Here is a 26,167-nt window from a genome sequence, read left to right on the forward strand (position 1 = left end):
CAAGTCCCTGACCTTGGTGGAGCACTGCCAGACTCATGCCAGTATGTTCATGTCTTTCTTTTAAAGGGGAGCCCAAAACTGGACACAGCACCTCAGATGTGGTCTCCCGAGTACCAAAGAGAAGGAAGAACCATTTGTCTTAATCTAATGGTTACCTTGCTAAGGCAGCCCAGGGTGTGGTTGGCCTTCCTGGCCACAAGGGCACCTTGCTGGCTCACGTTCTTCAGTTTATCTAACAACACCATCGAGTCCTTTTCTGCAAAGCTTCTTTATAAGCAGGCAGCCCACATCTGTAATGTTGCATGACACTTTTCTCTCCCTTTGCATTTGTTGAACTTCACAATGGCCCTGTCAGCCCATTGCAACAGCCTGTCAGGTCCCTCTGAACAGCAGCACTGCCCTTTGGCTTACAGGTCGCTCTCCCCAGTTTTGTATTGTCAGGAAACTTGAAATATGCCACAAGCAGTCACTGTTGTTAATGTTTGCAGAAAGGGAGGAGATTGGTGAACAAACACCTGATTTTACTCTGTTTATCAGCTCTCTAGCATACTTTGGGGAAGCGATATTAGGCTATATCCTTAGCCTAAACTGAAACAGACCAATTTCCACTGATTTTTTTTTTTTTTAAAAAGGCAATTTTATGAGAATAGTGCCTTGGGTAAAGAAGCCTTTATTCTCAAATGTATTTAAATGATTAATCACATTTGTTCTTGGCTTTCCTACAATAGCAATATTACAGACCATGTTTCTAGAGGACTTTAAAATGATCCTTCCTTTCTAAAAACACATGTGCATGTGTTTTTTTGAATCCAATAGCAACAACTTGAGTTCTAACTTAAACTCCATTTGTGTTCATTTATATCATTATGAAATACAGCACATAATTTTATTTACTGTGAGATAATATTTATTGCTTTTCTATACTTTGGAAAAGAAAAAGTATCATGAATAAATGTTTATCACGGTGCATTTTTCATATTGTATGTTTTTGCCACCCCCTTGAAGAACATTTGAATGAGCCAGATAAAAATAAAATTAAAATGCATTTGAAAACTGAAAACAATATGGCAAGAAAATGTGTATCATACAACATAGTGATTGAAAGAAAACACCTGAAAGTGGACTGAGGAAACATGTCAATCTTCCTGATAAATGACTAGTGTCAGAAATTAAGCAAGATACCTGCTCGGATACCATCAAATGTTTTAAATACGAGTGCCTATTCAGATAGATTCTCGCATGTAAACAAAAGTGATAAAAAACCCTCTGGTGATTCATGACATTGTTTTTCTGGTGCGAATGCTATGAACAACAGTGGTGCCTATTGTATAGTCTACATTATTTGAAACACAAGGACACCAAAGTATATGTTTTTCCTCTGAACAATGCATACTATTAGGATGATGAATATGCCTATCATGAATCAAAGCTAGTTGTTGTCTTATGCATAATGAAACAGCAAAATATCATTTTTTATTGGGGCTTCTATGAAGAAAATGAGGAAAAGCTACATGTAAGCTGCTGTCAAAGAACAGCTGGCAGAGTGACTGTCAGGATGGCACACTCCCTTCTGTCAATATTGACTGCAGACTGTTTCCTCTAAAAAGGAGGATTCACTAACTTTCATAGAATCCTAGAATCATAAAGGTTGGGAAAGACCTCCAAGACAATCTGGTTCAACTATCCCCCTACCACTACTATCACTCACTAAACCATGTCCCTAAGCACCACGTCCAACCTTTCCTTGAACACCCCCAGGGACGGTGACTCTACCACCTCCCTGGGCAACCCGTTCCAATGCCTGACTGCTCTTTCTGAGAAGAAATTTCTCCTAATTTCCAACCTGAAATCTCACAGTACCTATATTAGATTCATTTTCTACAAGTAAATTAGGATAAAACAGCTATAATGTTTGGTGACTATTTTTTTAGTGTTTACATAATTATTTGCATTAAAACCAGTATAAAAATGGAGAAACTTACAAAAGACATCTCCTCTTAGACTTTGCTCATGGTCAATCTGATTCTCATAATCTTCACTCTCTTCCTTGTCTGTCTCCTCTGCCTCTTCTATAGTAACTTCAGTTTCTTTCTCTTCAACAGTGTAGCTCCCACCAAGATCAATACCACCCTCATAGTCCAGTGACTGCAAGTGGGTCTTAGAAGCTGGTGTCATTGCTGATTCTGGGATCACATTCTTGATTGCTTTGTGCTTTTTCACACTGTTTTTATGGGCAAGAAGTTTCTTAATTGTGTCCTTAGCTGTTCCAGGGATTCTTGGAATTTCCTTCACTGACTTTTCAGGTATAACTAGAACCAAGAAGAAAATATTAAATATCAACCTAATGAATCGTTCAGCAATCACATTCATAAATGGCACCCGGGTGTTCTTTACAACGTCCAGAGACCAACACTATTAAATTCTCTACTGTGAGATTTAAGTTCACCTCTCCACAGAACTGAATACGCATTCACTAGTTATGCATTTACCTCTGTTGTACAGACAGCACTCGGTTTGATTTAGAATCATAGAATCACAGAATAGTTTGGGTTGGAAGGGACCTTTAAGGATCATCTTGTTCCAACCCTCCGGATCCACCAGACCAGGTTGCTCAAAGCCTCATTCAGCCTGTCCTTGAACACCTTGAGGAATGGGGCACCCACAGCATCTCTGGGCAACCTGTTCCAGGGCCTCACCACCCTCACAGTAAAGAATTTACCATGAGTTACAGTGAAAACACAGGAGCGACCCTCTGTCATAACCTTAATTGGCCTCCTGTATAACACAGGCCACAAAGCTCCTTACATTCTGTATTTTTACACTGGAGCTTGGAGAAAAAAAAATCCTTCTTCGGTTTGTGGACTACTGAAAATTGTCGATGGAGACTTGATTCCCTATAAAACATATGTCAGCCTACTAGCAGTGAGCATTTTTCTTAGCTATCTTTTGTGAACTTCTCTGACCTAACATTTCTTGCACCAAAGGCTGAAAGACACTGAAATAGAGCATATTTTGAGAGGAGATATAACAAACTGATTCATCACATTTCATTTAGGTCTAAAGGATAAAAGCTCCAAAGTTCAGAGAGGCATCTGAGAAGTCCAAATTATTATCTTCTTGCAATTCAGTGACGGACTAGAACATAAATATACAATTTTCTGAGATTGTTACTGTTTTATGATTCCTTTTGACTGCAAAATACTAAAAGGAAATCCAGCTTTGTAGTATCTTGCAACTTCTGATCCTGCTCAGAAGCACAAAGGCTGGCAGAAGTGAAAAACTTCTGTGGGGTAAAAGTCAACCAAGATTGTTCAAAACTGTAAATAAAAAAATTTTGATTTGGGGATTTTCCCCATTCTTGGTCCATCATAGAGTATAATGAAGTCAAATATCCTTTATATCCAGGCAGAAAACTTCAAAACCATTAGTGATAAGAGGATATTTTAACATTTACATAGCACTCCTGATTTTCACAGCATGCTCTCCTTGTCAACGTACTGTTTCAAGGTACAAGCCTTTTATTGATAAGACAAGAGTAATGGGCTAAAGTTGTGCCAGAGGAGCTTTAGGTTGGATATTAGGAAAAACTTCTTTACTGAAAGGGTTATTAGGTATTTAAATGGGCTGCCCAGGGAAGTGGTTGAGTCACCATCCCTGGAGGTCTTTAAAAGACATTTAGATGTAGAGCTTAGTGATATGGTTTAGTGGAGGACTTGTCAGTGTTAGGTCAGAGGTTGGACTAGGTGATCTTGGAGGTCTCTCCCAACCTAAATGATTCTGTGATTCTGTGATTTCTTTTTAAATTCCATTATTCTCTCTATAGTTATCAAACTATATTGGGATGCTTAAATGAGGGACTATTTTTAATAGGAACCCATTTGAAGATGCATTTCTATGGGTGCAGGGAGCCAGGATTGATTTTCTGCCAGTATATGACCCAGTAGCAGCGCAAAGGGCTCCTTTGAGGCACAATGTTGGTCAGCTTTTCTTTATGTTAAGATGGGAAAATTATCAGTTCGCATAACATGAGGAGAGATTTCAGTTGCATATTATGAAACACTTGCTTCCTATCCTTGCTATAGGCTAGTAAAACACGGGAGCAAGCTACTTAGATTATTTGAACTGCATCACTCGAAGCCTTAAAAAATTGTTAGACTACCATCTGTCACTAATATGCTGGATGTGATCTGCCTCAGAACGAAAGAACAGACAAACCGATCCCTTAGAGTCCCTTCCAGATGTACTTTTCTGTCATCTGACAGAAAATGATAGCTCTTGGTGCCAATGGACAAGTCATCACTGAGGATTAAAGCCAGGACTACTTTGGATCAGTTTGTTCAAAATACGTGTACAGTACAGAGCAAATTCAAAGGAGAAATTATGGCAAGACTGCAGATACTGCATTTTATCAGCAACATCAGTTGCTGCTCAACATCAGCTGAGGAACACCACTGTGCAGAAACCAGGGCTGGAAGACTTAGTATGACAAAAACGCAAGTTTTAGGGAAGACGTAAATCTGAGGAGTTCCAGTTTATGAGATAGATTATCTAGTTCTGCCATAAGGATTCAACTGAGTTAATGAAGTCCCTGGCTGAGTATCAGAGCTACTGAGGAAGATGGTGTCTTTGGTGTTTAAAGTCCATGGCAATGGACTTTGGGGCTTGGGACAATGAGGCATTTTAAATCAACTCAGGATTTCATGACAGCTATGACATGACCAGTCAGTATGCAATTAAATATTCAGCCCCCTAGTGCAGGCCATGTCTTGAATCTGTTTGGGTTAGGAAGAGGGACTGGTAAGTATGATAGCACAACCATGTCAGAAGCTACTGAGAGCTTTCTGCAGTTAAGTCCATAAGTACTTAAGTCCATAAGTACTTAAGAAATAGTAAGAGCTGCATAGCTCCAATGTGATGTACAAAAGCTGTTTCATAGATGGAGACTATTTCCACCAATGGGTCAGAACAGCCATATGCGCTGCTTCTTATCTTTGATTCTTGATCAGTATTGATACTGAAGTGCCTAAGTGCCTAAAGTCTTTCTGAATTGCAATTGGTGGGGAAAGTCAGTTATTTTTATTTCCCTGTGCTTCTGCTGTCTAATGACTGTATTATCAGGGCAAGAATATGTTCCTAATTTGCTCCTTACTTTGTGGTGATAAAAACTTCATAGTGGTATTTTGGGACAGATGGACTGGACCTGTAATGTTGGGTAGTACTAAATTTCATATGATTGGGCAATCACCAATTGCATGAAATTTAACAAGAGCAAGTGCCAGATTCTGCACCTGGGACAGAGTAATCCTGGATATGTGTACAGACTGGAGGACGAGAGGCTTGCCATTCTGCTTGATGGTAAATTGAATATAAGTCAACAGTGTGACCTGGCAGCCAAAAGGGCCATCCACATCCTGGGGTGCATCAAGCATGGCATTGCTAGCTGGTTGAGGGAAACGATTGTCCTGCTGTGCTCTGTGCTGGTGTGGCCTCACCTCAAGTACTGGGTACAGTTTCAGGTGCCACAATATAAGAAAGACATAAAACTACTAGAGAACCTCCAAAGGAGGGCCAACGAAGATTGTGAAGTGTCTAGAGGAGAAGACATATGAGGAATAGCTGAGGTCCCTTGGTTTGTTCAGCCCAGAGCAGAGCAGGCTGAGGGGAGGCCTCATGGCGGCCTGCAGCTCCCTCACGAGGGGAGCGGAGGGGCAGGCGCTGAGCTCTGCTCTCTGGGGACAGCGACAGGACCCGAGGGAACGGCATGGGGCTGGGACAGGGGAGGGTCAGGCTGGGTGTTGGGGAAAGGTTCTGCACCCAGAGGGTGGTCGGGCACTGGGACAGGCTCCCCAGGGAAGTGGTCATGGCACCAAGCCTGATGGAGTTCAAGGAGCATTTCGACAACACTCTCAGAAATGGGGTTTGATTTTGGGTGGTCCTGTGTGGAGCCAGGAGTTGGACTCGAGGATCCTTGTGTGTCCCTTCCAACTCAGGATATTCTATGAATCGATGATGCTCTTTTCTGTGTGTTTCTTCTCATATAAACAAAGGGAGCAGAAGAAAAAACTCCACTTAAAAGAACAGTACTGTAGTCTAGTAGGAAAAGAGGAAAGTTCCCTGAATTTATCTTAATTTCTGGATAATATAATCCTAATCAATGTGAATTTGTCACATTTTATTCATGGTAAATGCAACTAAATTTTCTATTTAGTATGCCAGGAGCAAAATCAGATTCTCTTGGTTAGCTCACTGGAGTGTTCAGATCTTCTGAGACTGCAGGTGGAAGTATAAAATAAATTAATGCCAATAATACATAAAATAAATAAAAATTGAGGATTTTGTTTTTCTTAGCATTTGAATAAAACTCGTAGCCTTGCTTGCCATATACTTGCAAGTAAGCTCTATTAATACACCTTTCCTCTGGAGGATGATGTTCTGAAGGATATATGTAATTCGGCTGCTGTGGTACTCGAGTCTAAACTCAGAATTCAGCAGTAAAAATTATCAAGAAGAATTAATTCCAAACGAATTTTCTCTTGACAATCAGTAACAAGAAACTGCAGGCTGTTAATAAATAGGCTGTGGAAGCCGGGACTGACTGCCCAGCAAACCTGAACATCTGATTTTAGTTTCTACTTTGAAGTCTTCCCAGCGAAATGAAAAAATCTAACAGCTCAACATAATAACCTCTGTGGTGTCAGAAAACCAATCTCCTTGCACGTACAAAACTAAGCAGTGTAGAAAATCAACTGACAGGAGTGACAAAAATATGGGAATGAATGAGTATAATCCCCACTTGCTTGCAGACTGCAGTTTGCTGATGGAAATATGAAAATTTGAATGCTTACATTTTATATCATGGACAAAGAGGGACTAGACACCAAGTTTAGGATATATCATGAGTACCCTAATCTGCATTCAGCTGTAGAATAAATAGCCTAAGGTATGGATTTTTATGTCTACCAGTAAATTGCAGTAGGAATGAATGAATCTAAGCATAGAACACCTAAAACTCAGTCTGTTCTGCAGAATCCACTCCTTGTGGACTTGCATGAATGCACGGCTTACCCTCTTTGACAGTCTGGGGTGCCACAGCTGAGGCAATGATTTTTCAGGACCCTTTGACCCCTGACATTTATATAAACACACAGGTGTTGCTCGCAAACGTTTGTGCATTTATGCATTCATGTGATTGCATAAAGAATTTTAGAAACTGAAAAGAAATGTAGTGCATTTTATCACAGCTTCTTTTTATGCACCCTCCATCAGGAAGCATGCAGATTAAGACCTCCTGTTTTTACATTTTGTATTTATAGCCCAAGTACAAAAATATTTCAGCTTCCAAAGGTATTTTATTTCTTTGAATCAGAGGGAATTAAAGCAAGTGATGGAAAAACAAAGGCAAATGTGGGTTGAGGGCTAGAAGTAAATCTTTTCTGACATCAGCTGCAGTGCAAGACTACAAGACCACTGAAATGGCTTGGTATGGGATGTCTAATAACTAAGTTGTGAAAGTTGACTTGTAAAAAATACAGAGAACAGATGTCAACCTCCTGTCTCTGCGCTGTACTATGTAAAGGGAAATGCACTGGGGATGATGCAGAAGAGGAGCAGGCAGTAATCTGTTTTCCTCACACGCACTGTACAACTGCAGCTGGTGTTGACTAGGGCTCTGAATCCAAGAGGGCTGCAACAGGAGATGTCTTACTCTGCACTCTGACAGGCACCACACTGCTTCCACCTTAACACCTACCAATAGGTTTAAAAATCTGGTGAGAGACAAGCCTAAGAGACTGGCTTAAAAGTTCTTTTGTAGTTCCCTTTGTAGCTTCTGTATATAAAAATTAGAAAGGGGACAAGGGATACAGATTTGTGGGGTGTAGGGGGAGTCTTTTGATGTGAGAGCAGATTAAATCACAAGGATAATTTCAGAAATCATTCTAAAATGTCCTAGACCTCATAACGAAGGATGCTTGTTTTAGAGAGTCATTAGAGATTCTGAAAGTTTTAATACATAGTTTAATACACAGTTTCTATACTATTATGTTCTTTTAAGCACTATCAACTAACTATATGTACCACCTGTTTAATTTCTAAAATTCTTGTCATCTTATTTGGGGGCGGATGCTTTGAGAAATCAGGGCAAGTTCATCACACTGGACTGTACTTACTTCATGACTAAGATGTTTCCAGTAGGACATGTGGGATGAAAAAAGCTTAAGGATTATTCATTAAGGGATGACAGCAGCATTTGACTCCATGTTGAATTGAATCCTAAGAACCTGACCAATATTATGACTAGAATGGCTTTTTAAGCTTGTTATGTTATGGTGTCAACCCAAACTTTTCTCAGAACTTGCAAGTTAAAAAGAAAGCAAATCATAGAGTTTTTAGAGGATACCCTACGAGCAAAAAAGGAACCTGATTAATACAAGAGGGATGGAGAGAATTGTCATGGGTTTGTATTGCCATTTAAATATCCAGCAAAGCATAATCAAGAATAGCAACCTCTGTCTCCAGCTGGGCAATAAAAAGAGTGCCATTGCTCTTTAGAGTAATGCCTGAAGGTTGTAGGCTTTAAGTTAGTGCTGTTTTTTTCTTTTTTCTTTTTTTTTTTTTCTCCCTGTTATTTTGTAGCTTCCTACAAGAAAAGTGAATTAAAAATAGAATCTTTTTTCCCCAGAAATCTTAATTGCTTATGGAACCTTATGGGACCCTATTCTTAAATAAAAGCTGGAATACACATCGAAGCATATGGTGAGGGAAATGTGGTTTTTCAATGCACAATAGGAAATCAGGAAACACATGAACCTGAGAAGAGCAATAGTTTGCAGCAAGATAGAAGCCAGATGTGGAAATGGCTTGGACCCTTTTAGGGACCATTGGAAAATTACACCTCCACAGTTTCTCAAATGAAATGTGTGCTAAAGACAGTTCAGAAATCGTATCCAACACCTCATGCATATCTGAATGCTGAATGACAAAAGGTTGCCTGAACAACCTCAGCTCGTATTCAGACAAGCAGTACTGTTTGCAGCTTGATGTCTCAGCAGCTTTCTGGTAAGCTAGTATATTAATATACAAACGAAATAAATTCCCCAACTTCTGTACAAAACTGAATTTTACATTACTTCACTTATTAAGTTATTTGTTAGCATGAGGAGATGTAGCCAAAGAGGTTTCATTATAAACAATGTGCTTAGTTCCTCTCATTTCATATTCTGAAAATGCAGCTATTTATTAAAATGCTTTCCATTTGTTATAAAAAGCTAATAGTGCTGCCACAGCAACCAGTTTGTGATATACTTTAAACAATTTCTATAAAGAACTAATCATTCCCTGTTGAAATAAGATTCTCATCCTATGGGAATAATTATATGTAGTCCTGAGGGTGTATTTGAAAAGCCTTTCTTTTATCTGTAGCACAACCCTAGGCACATATGCTGGGAACTGGAATAAGTTGCAGGAGCTGCAAATGCTGCTACAGCCTCCATCCCCCAGGTTCCCAGGGTGGTGTTATCAACCTATCAACCCCAACAGCAAACCTTTCTCTGACTTCAGTGAAGCCAAAGATTTTCCACGATTGCCTTATGACATGGAGAAAACCGAGCATTTCAGAGTAGATTCGTACATCTAATTGGTGTTTGTGTCATCTGTGATGCTCACCTGTTTTGACAATTGCAGTATAAATTGAAATACTTCAAGGTAAAAGAACTGCCTCTTTTTCCCTCAAAGAAAGGAGGTGTATGTGGGAGTTACAACCACAGAAATCAGTCTTTTTTTTAGTACCACTGCTTTTTGGGTTTTATCTACCGCTAACTTTTTTCCCTTTATTACTGTATACCTCTTTCTAGCTAGTCCCTTGCTTTCTGACCTTCTGCCTATGGCTCTGATTTCTCTCATTACTGTGTGTTATTCCTCTGTCCTCTCTTGCATTAAATTTCTTTTCCATTTAGTATGTTCCACTACGTTTATGAATGCACAGCTTCTTCCTCTTCTAACCAAGAAATGGACTTCAGTAATTGGAAATATGACATGAGGAAGTATGCAGAGAGAGAATGAACAATTTAATAGGAGAATCAGCAAGAAGACAGAAATGATCTATCTTCAGTGTTTATTTTTTATAGGGCTAGACATTAAAAAACGTGTGATAGCCTCTCCATGAGCTAAAATATTTCCTTTGTTCACATTCAGGAAAGCATTCCTGTTGAATTGTTTCTGTCTGAGGAAGCAGTAACTTCGTCAAAAAGATTTTCCTTTGAAATTTTCAGCTTCTCATTAAAAAAATTAAAAAGAAAAAAAGTCCTTAGCCCTTTTGCTCAGAGATGTATTTAAGAATTTATCCATTTTGTTTTAACAGAACCATATCAATATGTGAGTTTGCTCTAATATTCACCTAGGTCTCAAGCCACATTGCATCCTGCAGTAAACTGCAGTGACAAATCACAAGGGATGTGGACTAGCAAGGAAACTGGCTCATAACTGGAATTTGAGCATGATGAACCTTCTAAACAGCTCTGCTGAGGCAATCTGTTTCCAAATCAAACCTTTCAGTCCTAGCCAGGTTTTGTTGTTGTTGTTGTTGTTGTTGTTGTTGTTTTTGTTTGCTTTGTTTTTTCTCATTAAAGTCCACATTTTTCACTGGAAGTAGAAACTTAACAAAAGTTTAACTTAGGAGTTAAACTCTGTTTTGTTGTTGTTGTTTTTAGTTTGTTTGTTTTTGTTTTTTCCCAAATACAGTTTTAGCCCTACTAATATATTCATTTGCTTTGGCTTTGTGTTTATCACACGTTAACATGCCCAAATTTTACAATGATAAGTACTAAAATAACTTCCAGTGATAATAAAGATAGAAAATTCTTCACTTGGTTTATCACTCACTTTAATTTTCACTGGACTACCACAGATTTTACATCAACTTTGGGCTTGAAAAGCTAACTCCATAAAAAAAGCATGTAACATTTGAAGTTGTGTTTCAATGCCGCACTAAAGGCACGACAGTACCAAGGGATATGGTGAAAAAAAACACCATGCTTTGAATGAGAGAATAAAAACCTAAAACTTTTATGCCTGGAAGAATGCGGCATAGTTTTTTTACTTGAGTTTCATCAGTATACAGTAGGAAAAACAGCATATATACATATATATGCATATATATAGTATATATATTTACACACATACATATGCATGCATGTGTACAGTTTTGGCATAGCACTGTCAAATCCTTAATCTATATTAAAAAACACAACACTAAATCTACCTGATTGAAATTGAATGTTTTGGGTTGACCCTGGCAAGGATCTTCATTTTTAGATGCTAAGTACATTTTTATAGAATAAAAATACTGAACAACATGTAAAATAACTCAGACCTGAGAGGAAAAGAGTACCAATACCTTTGGAGTTAGAAACATTGATTTCAAACCAATGCCCATACTGAGTGAATATATTTAATATTAAATGCAGAGAGGATAAGGGTTGATAAACTATCACAATGATAAAGTGCTATTTCAAACACAGCAACTGTCAATATTGATGCAATATTGCAGGTTTCAACTACCATTGTGATGAGAGTTGGAATATGAATAATAGAGAGACTCATAGGGCATCAGAGATCATGAATAATAATAATAATACATATCTTATCAAGGATTATTTGAAAAAAAAGTTTTATATATTATATAGACTTCTTTTGCTATAGACAAGAGCTTTTAAAATATATTCACATCTTTTATCCAAAAATTTTAAGATGAACTTGGATATCCTCTAAGGAAAACATCTCTAATGACATCATGGGTGAAATCTCTGCCAAGTTTAATAAAGAGACTAAATAAAAAGGTGCATTTTAAATATAAAGACAAGAGCAGCCTTTTCCATCTTCTTTTTTGGAGGGTCACATTCACTTAGAAACTGACAATGGCATCTTTATAGGAAGTCTTTAATATTGAGTAAACAAATAAAGGCAAAATATAAGTGAAAATAATTTAGCGCAGAAGTCATGGCTTTCCTACCTTCTCTCACTTTCTGCTAAATTAGCTTGAAACTCTTCTGAAAGGAATTGAGCAGCCCTCCAAGAGGCTAGCTGTGGAAGTTTGAGGAAAACATATAGTAGATGTTTTAAAGCTATTTTCTCTATTCCTTCAGGCACAGTTATCTTCTCTGTACTACTTGTGATTCCTAGTGATACTATGGGACTTGGGGGTTCAGAGGCAAAATTAATTTTAGCTAATAATACTTGTATTAACCATGCAATGACTCATATAATAAGTATATTATTTCATGGAGAAGCTTGCCTTGGTAGGTATTGCAGCACTGTTCAGCATGATCTTTCCTGGCAAATGCCTTGTAAACATCAATTACAGGGGAAAAGCAATATAGTACTATTCCTGGCATCCAGTGGTACTCACCAGTACAGTCGAATCCACTTCCTTGGTATCCCTGTTTACATTTGCATTTGAAGGATCCGTCCGTGTTGAGGCACTCTGCATGGAGGTTACACCTGTGTGTATTTGCCACGCATTCATTTACATCTAGGGAAAGATAGAAGTGCCTTAGTGAAAATTGTCCTGAAACCTAAGCTTCATAAGAGCCTGTTCGTGCTTACCATCTGTTTTCAGGTATTGTAAGCGCTAGAGTTAGACCAAGACAGTCCAGGGACCATTGCAGGCAGAAGAATTCACACTAGGAGAGAATACTTAGTATCCTAGTAAACACAAAGTGAACACAGAGATCTACTGAATGAGAACAGGATTCAATGTATAGGTTGTACAAAGTGATCTATTAACAAAAGGCACCAAGAAAATGTGTGACATCAATCAAAAAAATTCAGCAACTCTTCCCCGCTCTTTCACTTGCTCTAGAAATGTAATTGAAACTAACAATGGGCAGGCCAAGATCTTGAGATCTCTTGTCTACTAATATTCCAGGCATACATATGATGCTACATGAAGAAAAGTATAATTAGGAAAAAATCAGTAGAAAATACTATGTTCAGCTAGGTACAACAAAAGGCACAAGCATCAAGAGTAACTAATTTTGTTCTTTTTCATTATTTTGCTACATCACAAAGATGTTTCTGATTTCTCCCACATGAGGGAGCCAAGTTGTTGCACTCATTTTTGCACCACTTGCATTTTACCCAGATTGCCTCATTTTTTGCAGCTGATAGGTCCTCTGCATAATGTAGGTCAGCTAGGAGACAAGTAGCAGGAAGAATGACTAAAAATTATAGTATGTCTGAGAGCGAGATTCAGGTTTCCAGATAAAATCTTGACTACTGAGAACTCTCCAGGTTTTCCCCCATACACAGGGCAGAAATTTTAGGAAAATGTAAGCATATTTTCCACTTTAAAACTCCCATGGTCTGCTTACAAAGGGAAGCTTAAATTTCAGTGTCCAAAACCTGCCTTAAGATTTCCCTCCCACCCTTAAGTCCCAATCTTAAACAAATAAAACCGAAAAAAAAAAAAAAAAAGAATTCACTTCTGGATGCAGTTTAGTTCCAACCCTTCCAGGCTCTCAGGTGGTGAACTGCCTGAACAATACTGTGGTGGTGCCTGTTGTGGTACCTTACCCTTTGCTATTATTTCACCATTTAGTTAACAGATTGAAACAGGAGTAAAGGTGTATTGATGTTTGTTTTAACTCCTGGGCATATCAAGATAACTTTTTGCCTGTATTTCTGTTCGGGAGAAATTTATACATGCAAAAGAAACCTAAAAACTAATTAAAATCTACTTTTTTTTTTTTTTGTGGAACTGCTTGTTCGTTTACTATTTTCATACATTTATTTCTTTAAGTTCTGTACAGTCCATCCAAGCAATTATTTTTACAGTCATGAAGCAACTTGATTCACATTGCTGATTAACTACACACACGCACAGAAAAAGATTGTGGGACTGCTTCTTCATCACAGGTTGAAAGCTGAGAGGATAAAACAGGCTCTTTAACTAAAACTGTCCCAGAACTAGCACTTCCTTGTAGTCAGTCAGCTGTCATATATACTACATGCCTTTGTAGATCTTTTGCAAAGGGCCTAGAAATGATTTGGTACAATGAGGCATTTTAATTTGCAAGTGCCTGTGGTCAGGTTTTTCATCAGGCTACAGAGAAAACCTGGACAAAAGCTGCAGGTGTCTTAAGGAATATTCTTAGCAACATCTTTTTACCATTTCTGAGGCAGAACCCCTAGACTTGGCCAACATGCTTCAGGCAACGACAGGAAAGATACATTATGTCGGAATGAAAAAAAAAAATGGAGAAAGAAAATTCATGGGCTAAATCTTACCTACACAGTCATAATGGCCGCTGATGTATTTCAGTTCATAACCAAGCTGACACTTGCAGTAGTAGCTTCCAAACGTGTTGACACATCTGCGGTTGAAGGAGCAGACAGCTCGGCCAGTGGAGCATTCATCAATATCTAGATTGGGAACAGGGATACTGGTCAGATCCATGAGAAGACAAAATGGGAAAGCAAGAACCAGCTGGGATTTGCACAGGAATGCTTTGTTCTTAGCTATCACAAGTTGTTTAATAAAAAAGTCCTATCATTCTTTCTCTTGGGGTTGTTTTTTGCATGTGGAAATATGAACGAAGCAGCAAAACATCCACCAACTTTATGGAGATTTTGAGACCTGGCACAGTAAAAGCTAGGGTAACTGGCTGTGGGGACTCTGCTGGGGACAATGATTTGTCCCTAAAGTCACAGAGCAGGGCAGGAAGAAACTAGAAAAATTTTATGATTTCTCTGAGAAAGAAAATATCAGAACAGTTTAAGAGAAAGCCTCAGAAACAGGAAACCAAGAGCAGGAAGAAGCAGGAGCAGCAGCTCTTCCTACTGAATCTCTGCACCTCCCCTCGCTGGGCTAAGTCAAGATACAGACTTCAGACTGCAAGTGCTCTGTCCTTATAATTAATCTATAACTCTGCGGGGTTTTTTTCACCTATGAATGTGTTGAAGAGGAAAAGTGAAACACAATGTGCCGTTCTGCTCTGCAGGTTCAGGAACAATGCAGCTTCTTAGGAAGATTAAGCTAAGACTAATAGTCAAGAATCTTCAAATGTTTATCTGCTTATCGTTTTTCTGTGACTAATACCAGAGTATTAAGAGTATTTTATAATCTGTGAAGCATCTATTATGCTATACAGCAGGAATTTGCTTTCTTTCTCATTCTGGAGATGGAGAACAGGTCACAGAAAAGAGTGACCTAACACAAATTGTGCAAGAAGAACGGGTCTGCTATTTCCAACCATTGGACATATCTTTTTGTCTGTTTTACCTTATACCATATATATCAGCATTCTTTCAAATCCATTTGGGTAGGCAAAGTAGATACAAATAAACTCAATACAAGAGAATAAAAATAGTTGCCTGAATAATTCAGGAAGAGAACCATTTATCATGTTTATTATATTTAAATGCATATGTTCACCTTCAAGTAGCTGTTAAATAATTCAAACAAATGTAAGCTTGCTTGCTGGTAGTCTGAGAGCCTTGATTACTCAAAACAGGATGTTTCCAATTACAAAATCATTTTATTTGAGAGAAAGAAATAATGTTCTCATGTTGGAGTTTTTATACTTTGGAAGTTGAGGCAAGTATCCATACGGGTTTACTCTATAGATCCTAAAAATGAAAAAATAGTCTCAGGACACATGACCTTCATACATGACTTGGTATTACAACTGTGCATTAAGAACAATTCATATAGTAATTGTCCTTCTATATAGCAGTGTCTCTTGGGTCATCTGTTGTTTGAAATGTTAAGCTTAATATTGTTCTGGTCATTGGAGCTAAAATTCTTTTTCTGAGTTTGACATGTTAAACCTCTCAACATCTAAAACATTCTTTAAGCTGTAGATATCAGTCCACAAGTATGTATTGGTAAGCAGTATCTGACATGGAGCTGCTAGTTATTCCTCCTTGCCTGTAAGCCACCCTTTATGATCTGGAGGACTTGTACTACTGTGACAGAAATAACATAACTAAATGTGAATTTAGGTTAAGGACATTTTAGTAAATAGTGCCCATTGCAAAATCTTTTTTCCATTGTATTTTGGACAATTTAAATATTTCCCAGCTGCAATTTTCAATCTTCTATGCTTGCCTGAGTGGAAGAAATATTAAAACAAAACAAAAATAAAATAAGAATACAACAAAATATTCTGGACCAAGAGTGTTACCCATTTGAAGGCCAGGTGAGCTCAGAAAAGAAACGCTAGATTGGAAAACAGGGAGGGTAAGAAAGAAGGAAACAAAAAACACTTTCTGTATCAATTGTTTTTGAAATTTGGAATTGGTAAAATGCTTATGAGTTAGCATTTTAAATGAAAACATACTTACTGATTCAAAAGGACAATTTGCATGTCAAGATTTAGCTAAAGTTATTTTCAGTTCCAGACTTTTATTGAATACTTGTTGTGTATGAAACTGCTACTGGCCCTGTTTTAAGATGAAATTGCATAAAAGTATTTCTTTTGCATAAAGGTATTTTTGCATAAAGCAATATTTCCCCAAATTTTTTTCCACTTCAATTCTCCACTTCAGTGGAGAGCATCTGTTGTGAAAAATGAATGCTTTCATAGCCTTTCAGGTTTGTTTGTGATGACCAGTAACAGGAACATTCCGGCTTTGGAAAGGTTTCTGTTACATGCAGTCAGGGCCTCCTGTGTACTCTGAGGTCTTGCTCTCCCCGGTCAGCTTCACCATGGACCTCTACCTGCTCATGAACCAAGGAGTCCTATTTCATCTCAGTCCTGGGCCTTGAGTCTCTGTCCAAACTGTGCTGTAGTTACACCCATTCCCAACCTTTCCTTGTCGTCTGGGTGGACCTCAGAACAACTCTGTAGGTAGATGGTCTCCAGACCCATCTCCTGAATGGCCTGCTTAGGTGTATGTTGTAGCCCTGTCTCCCACCCTGTGTTCCATCTCTGCTGTTCTTGACTGGACCCTCTGGACAGACACTGGACCTGATTTATCACCTTTCCTTGTCACTCACCCTGTTAACAGCACTCTCGTCTGCCAGCATGATGAGATGCTGTAGAAGGGGGCCCTGGTCAGTGAGGACACAGCACTGTGGGTGCTGGGTTTGCATATTGCTCAACCCCCCTTGAAGAACTACCCTGCTCCTGCTACTCCCTGACATGCACTTCACTGCCACTGCTTCTCTAATTCTTGGAGGGGTCCCTGCTTTGGAGGGTTTGTTTCACACCCATTGGTGTTTTGAAATTAGTTTAGCTTCAACGTTAAGATGGGTACCATTTCAGCATTGGATTGCAATGCTGTAGCACTGCCTTGTCAGATGCCAACATAAAATTGGTATCATAGAACAAAGTGTTATGAAGTAACGCTAACTTCACCACAGGAAATCCCTAGGTAAAATGACATTGAGGCTTCTGTAGAAAAATCCAGAAGTTTGTATTGTAGGTTATCACAATACAAGAAAGAAACATCTAGACACAACCCCAAATCCTATCATGTGCTATGTCAGTAGGACAGCTTCCTGTGTTGTATGTAACAGTCTCGGAGAAATAGAGAATCTGTTAATGACTCCAAAACACGTTAAAACATTTGATTATTTATTGTGGATGGCACTAGCCCAAAGAATTACATGGCCAATGTTAATGAGCAGAATTATTAAAAAAGCATGCAAACTTTACATCACAGTGCAAGTAACAAGGAGCATTATTGAAGTCAGTGAGGAGGGCTAACTACTTATTACCCTTTCCTCAGACTCTTGAGTTTTATGGGATCTTATAGAAAAGAAGCTGAGAGTGAGCTCTCTAACCATACCAACGCATGTCCTTCCGTTTGGTCCCAACTGAAGGCCAGCTGATGGACAAAGACATTGTACCTCCTCCTTGACTTTCTCACATCCATATTGGCAATTAACCATGGCACAAGTCCTAGAGCCTGAAAACAGAATTAAAAAAAAAATAATGTAAAATCTAGGCTAGAAACACACACTTTATTATTAAGTTAGATCTGAATGAATGCAGAAAATTAATGAGAACAACAAAATTCCATTAATCATTAATCAAGCTATTTATACATTAACACATTAATAACACAATTCAGCAGCTCTTGAGATAGATCTTAAATCCTCCCTCCCCTTCACTTTGTTCTTTCCTTATCTGCCCTTGTGCCTCCTTTTTTTCTCTGCTACCAGTTCTGTGACTATTATCTTTTAGATTCAAAGAGAACTGGTCAAAGTAGAAAAAAAGGCTTTTTACATTTTTCATCACTACAGTTTTACCATACAGAAAACTGCAATTCAGTAAAGAAATATTTTTATTGCTTACCACTGAGCATGCTCTTAGTAGACATTCTGATTTTAAAATTATTTAGCCTGATGAAGTTTGAAACTGCATTTTATTTTAATCCTTTATTTATATCTTGAACAGATACTTGAATCTAAAGAAGCACGTAGTAGTCAGTACACAGTAGACTGGCTATGAGCGTAAATTATTGGAGATGATTTTGATAAGCCTGTAAATAGAAGTGTAGGGATCTAGATATTGTCTGAGAGAGCAATATGAGAGGCTAGAAAAGCAGGCCAAATGTACTAAGTATGTAGGGAGATGCACCTTAAATCCTGAGGATATTCTGCAAGCATTAATGTCAAGATGCCAGGGAGAAAAGTAGCATTTGGAAGTGTTTACTGGAGGAGTTAGAGGTGTGTGCAAAGGAAGTATATTCCACTATGTCGCTCTGGTTATCTATCAATTACTATATCACACAAACTGCAAGACCTTAAGTCCTAGCTCACCACCTAAATAGAAAAATATATGGATATTATTTTAAAATGCAACACATTCATTGATAGAAGTACCAGCAATTTCAAAATGGTGTGTAATGAAGTGTATAGAAAAGACAATGATGTGTGTGAGTGCGCATATATCTACAGCCATATTATTTTAATATATAATAATGCATGTTATTTCTGTTGCTATTAAAATTAATGTTTAATCTGTGGTAAAATTATTTTTTTAGGCTGGTTTGTTTAGACCCTGTGGATAAGCAATAAATATTTAAGGCCAAAAAATCACTGTATTTGCAAAAGCAGTTTACTGTTGTACAAATGAGGATGTATACAGTAGCAGTGGGTAAGATTAAAAAACATGGACTGTAGATCATGATACTTTTGTCACATTATCTACCTCCTAAGTGGCAATAAAGAAACTTAGTAAACATCATTCTTCTCCAATTGGTAATTGTCTGTTTTCTGTTATGTTTGAAATCTCTATTGCTGGCTATAGTTAGACAGAATTTGAATGGTTTACATGAACTGCTAATCAGATTTAGTACAGTGATTCCTGCAGAATTTGTGTGACTGTCTTAGGTACTAACCTACTATCTACTTGAAGCAATGGTTCTCTGTGGCTCAAAACCACATTCTTCTGATACCTTTCTACTTCTAGTACCACAGTCTTTCGGTTCTGGGTAAGTCTGACTGCTCAGACAAGGTGGACTTCATCTTGTTAAGGAGATTTGCATCATGGAGAATTTGATTCAAAAGGAACTACATCTTGCTCAAAATGTTTGCTTGAATAAAACAGTAATTAGGTAAATAAACTATTTAAGTAGTGAGTTAAACCAACATTTCATCTGAGCACAAGCTTAAATTAGCATCAAGCAAGAGGAGAGTCTAGTAGAATTAACTAAGAATGATTTCTACTTGAACAAACAATTTACTATTTCATTTCATAATCATGTTTTATGCCTAAAAAAATAAAAGCTCTTTGAAACTGGAAGATGTTTCTTTACTGGAATGTGGTAAAGAAACAGGATGGATGAACATACAGGTTTCTGCCTCCTGAACTACAGCCATGAAGAATGAGGACGTCCATTCTACTGAAAACCATTTTTCCCCCGGAAATTTGGATTCAATCTGTATCAGTGTTTGTCAGGGTTCCACCACTGCTTTAATTTGGGAAATAACATTTGTGTGCCAAAGTGAAACAACCTTCAGGACTCACAGCTGCTCAAGCAATTTTTTCATATATACTCTGAACAGGCTGCTGTTGCTGAGAAATTCAGTGTTTTGTGCTGGCTCAAGCAAGGTATAGCACAACTCTGATTTTTGTACAAATTTAGTACAAAGTTTTTTAAATCAGGAAACCTATCCTGAACTAAGACTGGCTTAAAACTAATCAAACAAAAAAGGCTCGTTACAGTCTGGATCTAGTTTTCTGACTTGGTTCAGTAGTGTAGCTCCTACTCAGAGGAGGGAGAATGACAGATGGATGGGACAAAGGAGGAACAAGCTCCCGCTGGGCTCAAAGGGAACTGGGCTCAAAGGATAGGTTTCTTTTGACAGTACCTCTGGTTTCTGCCAACTTCAGCTGTCCATAAGACAGCAGCCTGACTGAAACCAGCTCAGTTCATGATGTCAGCAGATATTATACAAATTATCTTGGATGTATCCATTTCTCAGAGACCTCAAAGACCCCACAGCTGTTGTCTGCTGTTGAGATCCACCATGTGCTGCAGGGAAGGGGAAGCCTTCAAAAGCTCAGACCCCAGGCACCTTTCACAGCAATTTCAGTCTTCCTGCCATAACGGGGAGACAAACTAGGAGATCTGGCTTTTCTGCCTGCCCCAGAGCTGCTGACACTGCAGTCCCCTGAATGTTTGCCAAAGCTGGGTATTTTTCCAATTATCTCAAGACTGACATCAAACTCACCAGATGGACACCCTGTCTGGTGAATGGCTGTCTCCAGAGTTTGAAGATAAATAAATTCGTTCAGAGTTTATGATTGTCTCTTATAACCATGGGAATGGCTGGGCTGCACCTGATACAGCTACGTTCAGGACAGGCCTCTAAAGCAGACTGGTCCACTGCTGAGACCAACTAGCTTTCTTGTCCCACTCATGCATCTGCTTCAGCACAGGAGACTCCAGAAAGGTCTGTCCCCATTTTACTTAGGGTTTTGTGAAATTCAAAGCAGAAATACCTGTGCTATTTCAAACAGATAAGGGGGAAAAGAAAGTGTTTTCTAGAAACAAAACAGTATCATTGAAAAATAAGAAGCTTCCTCGCATCTGAAAATCAGGTTGACTAAGAAAGCAGGATGCTTTCCTTTACATGCTGGCTTAAAGACCGAGAAAATAGGTAGAAACACAGTTCAGGTAACCCTTAGCACAGTGGACAAATGTTTGCAAGAAGCCAGCAGCAACTGTAGGAAGCATATTAGCACTGAGAGAAAATACGTTAGTCAGGGAGCACAGAAAAGTAAAGCAAGGATAATGCCATGAAGTTCAGCACAGTAAAGCATAGTCTGTATTGGTGCTTTGCTTGGATTGATTCATTCATCCTTATTCAACAGATGAACCAGCACAGCTATGCGCCAAGCTCATACAAGCTGTCCTTCATTTGAAGTAACACTATCAAAGATTTTTACTTCCAGCAGGACAAAAATTCTTCTGAGCACCAAAAATAGTTATTACCTAGTTCACTTTGTCCATATACTGCCAAACAGAAAACCTCTGTCAGCTGCTGAGAGCACCAAAGAGCTGAGGCAAAAACCCTATCCTGAACAAGCTAAATCCATTCATCACACGAAGAAATTTTGCTGGGATCAAATGTGATTAGATTATTTTGGTATGCCTATCCTATCAGCTCTATTACTTACTTGCACATGTGCCATCTGGCATGAGCATGTACCCGTTGAGACAATAGCACTTGTAGCTGCCATGTGTATTCATGCATCTGTGTTCACAGGGACGTGGTTTCAGTCCACATTCATTCAGATCTGCAGAATTCATTGGAATTAGATGACTGCTGGGTTTATATACATACATCCATACATATAGCCTGATAATATTGCTTAATGCCTTTAATTCCCCACAGTAAAACAGCCTGGATTGAAAACAAGCCAACCCCTTGCAAGATGAGAATTTAGCAGACCATCTGGCTGAAAGAGTGCTAGGAAAACTAACACACAGACTTCTACACCTGAAAAAGTAATGCAAACTCTGGCCCCATCTGGCAGCTGGTTAGGAAGGAGTGGAGGGGCGGAAAGAGAATTGTAGTTGCTGTATTATCTGGGAGTTATTTTTCTGGATTTCTCTGATTCTAGCTGGATATTTCAGCCCTCCAGCTGACCTCTGTACTAGAAAGGCTAAAACTTTATCTGAAGCTGATTTGCTGTTCTTAGTCTGAGGTGAAACAAAGATATATATATATAGATATATATATTTTTTTTTTCCCTGAGCTACACATTGGCACCAAAGTTATCAGGGTAGGGACATATAGCCAAGATGAAACACCGAATATAAAGAGTCATGTGACATTACGAATGAAAGTACAAAAATCTCAAATTCTCAAAATCCAGAGAATAAAAGCATCCTAACTCCTTTTTACAATCCAGGATTTAAAAGGATTTGCAAGACACTAAGTTGATTTCAAATTCTCAGTAGCTTTATTACACTGGCAGAAAACCAGAAAAGCTCAGTTTATGTGGTATAGGCATCACTATTGTCAATGGTATTGGTTCTGTAACAAGGGAAGAGCATCTGTGTTTGTGATTTCCGTGAACTGACACCTCTACCTCTTGTATTTTGACACCTGATTAGCAAACAGACAGAACTCATTAACAGAATACACCAGTACATGCGGCCCATTCAACAGGTGCTTAACAGCACATGACCAATAATATAATTTCAATGAAGACAACTCTCCCAGCATTTAGCTTGCAGAGCTCCAGTTTTAATGGGAGAAGCAGCTGTTCTCACAGCTATGCACCCTGCAGACCAGAAAAAAAACAACTCCAGACCATTCAAAGCATAAACTTTGTGGTAGTTATAGATGTGTGTGAAGTCTTTGTTACAGCTTAGTTCAGGGAAGAAAAAGATGGTTGCACTCAGCTATTTAAACATAGAGTCTGTTTGAAAAATGACAACATATCAACTTGCAAATCACATTGGGCTTTCTCTGCTACTGAGCCTCCACTGAAAAATCAAGATTCTCGTAACAAAGAAACTAGAGGTGAAAAAAAAGTCATTCCACTTAGACCATACATTTTGAAAAGTGCTTAGCTACACCTATATTGCACAATGCACAGTAATGCAGAGATAGCATACACAGCTCTAAAAGAGAACCTATGGAGATAAGGCTAATTTAGCTCAGACTCAGTGGCAGACTAATAGAGTCCCCTTATCTCTGTTATTTTAGTTAGCTCACGTTGAGCTTGCTCAGCCGGGCATTCTGCTGTAAGGACAGACCGAGGCTGTATCTGCCTGCAAATTAAAGAGGCTCAGAGCATTCCTGGCTACTGGAACATGAACACCTATATGGCTATACTACTGAAATAGCTCCTGGGCATTTCTGGCCTGTGCCAGCCACCACCTTGCTAAAAAAATTCCTGGCCATACTTCATAAGATAGAACAGCCCAGGGAGCTACTGGACAATTTGTACATGCAGGTCTACATAGTGCTTCCATGAAGCCTTAGACTTTGAATCTACTGCAAGTGCACAGAACTGACCTTCTTGCCTACGGAGGGCATAGCAAATCCAGCTGGAGTTACTGCACAAAAAAACAAGCAGGGGGCTTCTCTGTTGTCTTTTGGTAACACTGAAGTTGCTAAATCATGTTGGAGGTTAAACTTGTTGGTTTAGAGGCTGAGGCTCTACTGATAACCATGGATCTATTATACACAACCAAGGCTGCTGTTTGCTCTCTAGGAGTACCAAGGGGCTGACTTCTTTCCCTGTATCAAAAGTGCATAAGATGGTGCTTTCTAAATACTTAACATTATAGCATGTTGCTTGAAAGATATTGTGTAGTAAGAGGGTTGTTCTGACTCACTAAAAATTCTCTTATTTTTCAATGTCAATGTAATGTTCTTAAGCAAAGACTGCAGGTGCTTAGGAAGGTAGCATCAACAGACCCCTCCATTCATGTGGCTCTCATTCCATGCTTCACTCATCTGTGCTGCAGTAGGAAGGCCTCTCCACGCACAGTGACCTGCTCCTTCCATCTGATCACATACAGAGATCATATACTGGAACAACAACAAAAGCTGAGGCGTCACCAAGGTGTTGGTGGAATTACTGCAATGTCTAACTGCATGCTTATGGAGGTAAAGTGGTGCATTCAAAGTTTCTAAGTATGTAATTCTAAAGAATTCTGTGTTCTCAAAAAAAAAAAAAAAAGTCAGCATATGCAAACAGATGGCATTGGCCCGGGCAGCTTGAGAAATAACACATCTAGCATATAATTGCCTGTCTTTCTGAGGAGGTTAGTTAAGAAAATAGCACGGATTTTTAGTTAAAAAAATAACATGGGTTCCAGATTTGACTTTTGGCTCTTCCTTTCCTATATAATCTTTCCATGCCTTAATCCTCTGACTATAAATGAGACAGTTTGCCCTTGTCACCAGCATGCAGGAGATACATGATATAGGATCAAACTCCTGTTTGCTGAAGGAGGCTTACAGTTTGCATCTCCAGTAACCCAGGCAAGAGCCTTAAACACTAAGCTCTGCTATGTAAATAAGAAAATATCTTATTTTACTATTTTGGAAAATGACAATTCTTAATAAATGACAAGAAGACAACATCAGCGGTCTGGTTTCTAGAGTTATATTCCCATGAACACAAACCTTGATTACAGGTTTTCCCTGTAAATCCAGGAAAACATTTGCATTTGTTTGGTCCCATGCACTCGCCATACTTGCAGCCATGTCCACAGATAGCTGGGGAAATCAGGCAGAGAAAAGGAGAGAGAGGAAAAAAAAGTTAGATAATTCTATTTGAGAACTCTTCCCCTGCTTAACTGCCTAAAAATGTATTGCAGAAGTTCAACATCCTCCATAATTCTCCCTCTAGTTTGAGCATGGTATCTACTGATCAGTGCATTATTTCTGCTGGAGAAAATGGTTGCTAGCATGGATTACATGAACGCATGCTATTCGCAGTTTGTAAAGACCTGGAAAAGAAGGGGATCCTTTTAGCACCCTCCCAAATGCTCCTTTCTGCCATGGCTACAACTTATATTTAGTTTTGTATTCTGCTTTTTTCCTATTTTTGGGAAGCCATATGTGAGAAGCAGCTAGCCAGCAGCTTGATTTTCTACACTTGTAGCAGGGAAGAGGTGACAGCACCCTCCTGCAGCCACAGAAGACCCTAGACCGGTTTTCTGTTCTTGGATCTCCTCTCTTACAGCTGAGAACGTGTCCATCTCATGGTGGAATACCCAGAGCACATCTGTCAAATCAGACAATTGTCCTTACCACACATCCCCATATTTACAATTGCATCAGATTTATAACGACTTGAAAGGGCTGGGCTTATCCTCGATGCGTTAAAGGGTAGAAGTTCTCTAACTCTCATCATTAGTCAGAAATTCAATGCTGGCTTTTATAATGCTTAAGCCTTGATCTTTAATACTTCCTAAAGTTAATGTGATGATCAAAATGAGTGTTATCTGGGAAAATCAAACTGAACATGCATTTAAGTCAGTACTAGCTCTAGAAGAGCAGCAAAAGAGTATGCCCAGTATGGGCATCCAAACTACCTTGTGTAATTAATCTGCTTTCTGAACTACGGGAAATAGAAAAATCACAGTTACTATATTAAAATTCATAATTAAAATTCATCCTGCTGAATTCAAGCATCTTCTCCTACATTTAAAAGATTCATTCAGAAGTACTGAACCGCTGGCTCTGCAGATTAGCCATAGTTCAACATTGTCCCTGCCCCTGAAAGCAAAGTGGCATAATGTGAGATCAGTTGAGTATTGACACTGAAACAGAGTACAGAACTGCATCTGGATTTTCAATGCAGTAGTACACTACAGTTGTTTTAATGAAATCTGCCAAAGAACCACCTTAAAAACTTATGAAAATTGGTTTCTAGTAAGAAAGTAACCTATTGCTTTAGAAGAGACCAACTTAATTCCACTAGCTCAAAGTTACATTTGCTGGTTGTCCCTCTACTATTCTTTTGCAGCAAAACTAACGTGCTGTTAAACAATGCAGAAATATTAATAAGTGTATTCATCACTTCTTTTTCTATAAACTGATATGCTATATATACAAAGCAGAAACATTTTGGCACCTTTCTGTTTAAAGCATCAGTCAGCAGTGAGTAACTCTAAGCCTCTATTCAAATTCACTAGATAGACAATGCCAAACTCTGGGGCAACAGGTGCAACATCTGAGAAA

The 26,167-nt window shown here is 38.7% G+C and overlaps 1 protein-coding gene and 1 long non-coding RNA gene across 4 annotated transcripts in view; one reads left to right on the forward strand and one right to left on the reverse strand.

Annotated features, from left to right (window-relative positions):
- Positions 1-26,167, forward strand: part of LOC136786858 (uncharacterized) — a 134,229-nt gene that overhangs the window by 26,869 nt on the left and 81,193 nt on the right. The window lies entirely within an intron of this gene.
- The window catches only part of EGFL6 (EGF like domain multiple 6), a 47,832-nt gene that overhangs the window by 15,682 nt on the left and 5,983 nt on the right, over positions 1-26,167 (reverse strand). Inside the window, exons 3-8 of the mRNA XM_048066782.2 lie at positions 24,605-24,697; positions 21,633-21,752; positions 17,791-17,910; positions 14,284-14,418; positions 12,404-12,526; positions 1,983-2,309 (exon numbers count right to left, since the gene is read on the reverse strand). Of these exons, the coding sequence (XP_047922739.1) occupies positions 1,983-2,309; positions 12,404-12,526; positions 14,284-14,418; positions 17,791-17,910; positions 21,633-21,752; positions 24,605-24,697 (918 nt within the window). The remainder of the gene's footprint in view (positions 1-1,982; positions 2,310-12,403; positions 12,527-14,283; positions 14,419-17,790; positions 17,911-21,632; positions 21,753-24,604; positions 24,698-26,167) is intronic.

The sequence above is a fragment of the Anser cygnoides genome, chromosome 1 (genome assembly GCF_040182565.1).
Source record: "Anser cygnoides isolate HZ-2024a breed goose chromosome 1, Taihu_goose_T2T_genome, whole genome shotgun sequence".
NCBI classification, from domain to species: Eukaryota; Metazoa; Chordata; class Aves; order Anseriformes; family Anatidae; genus Anser; species Anser cygnoides.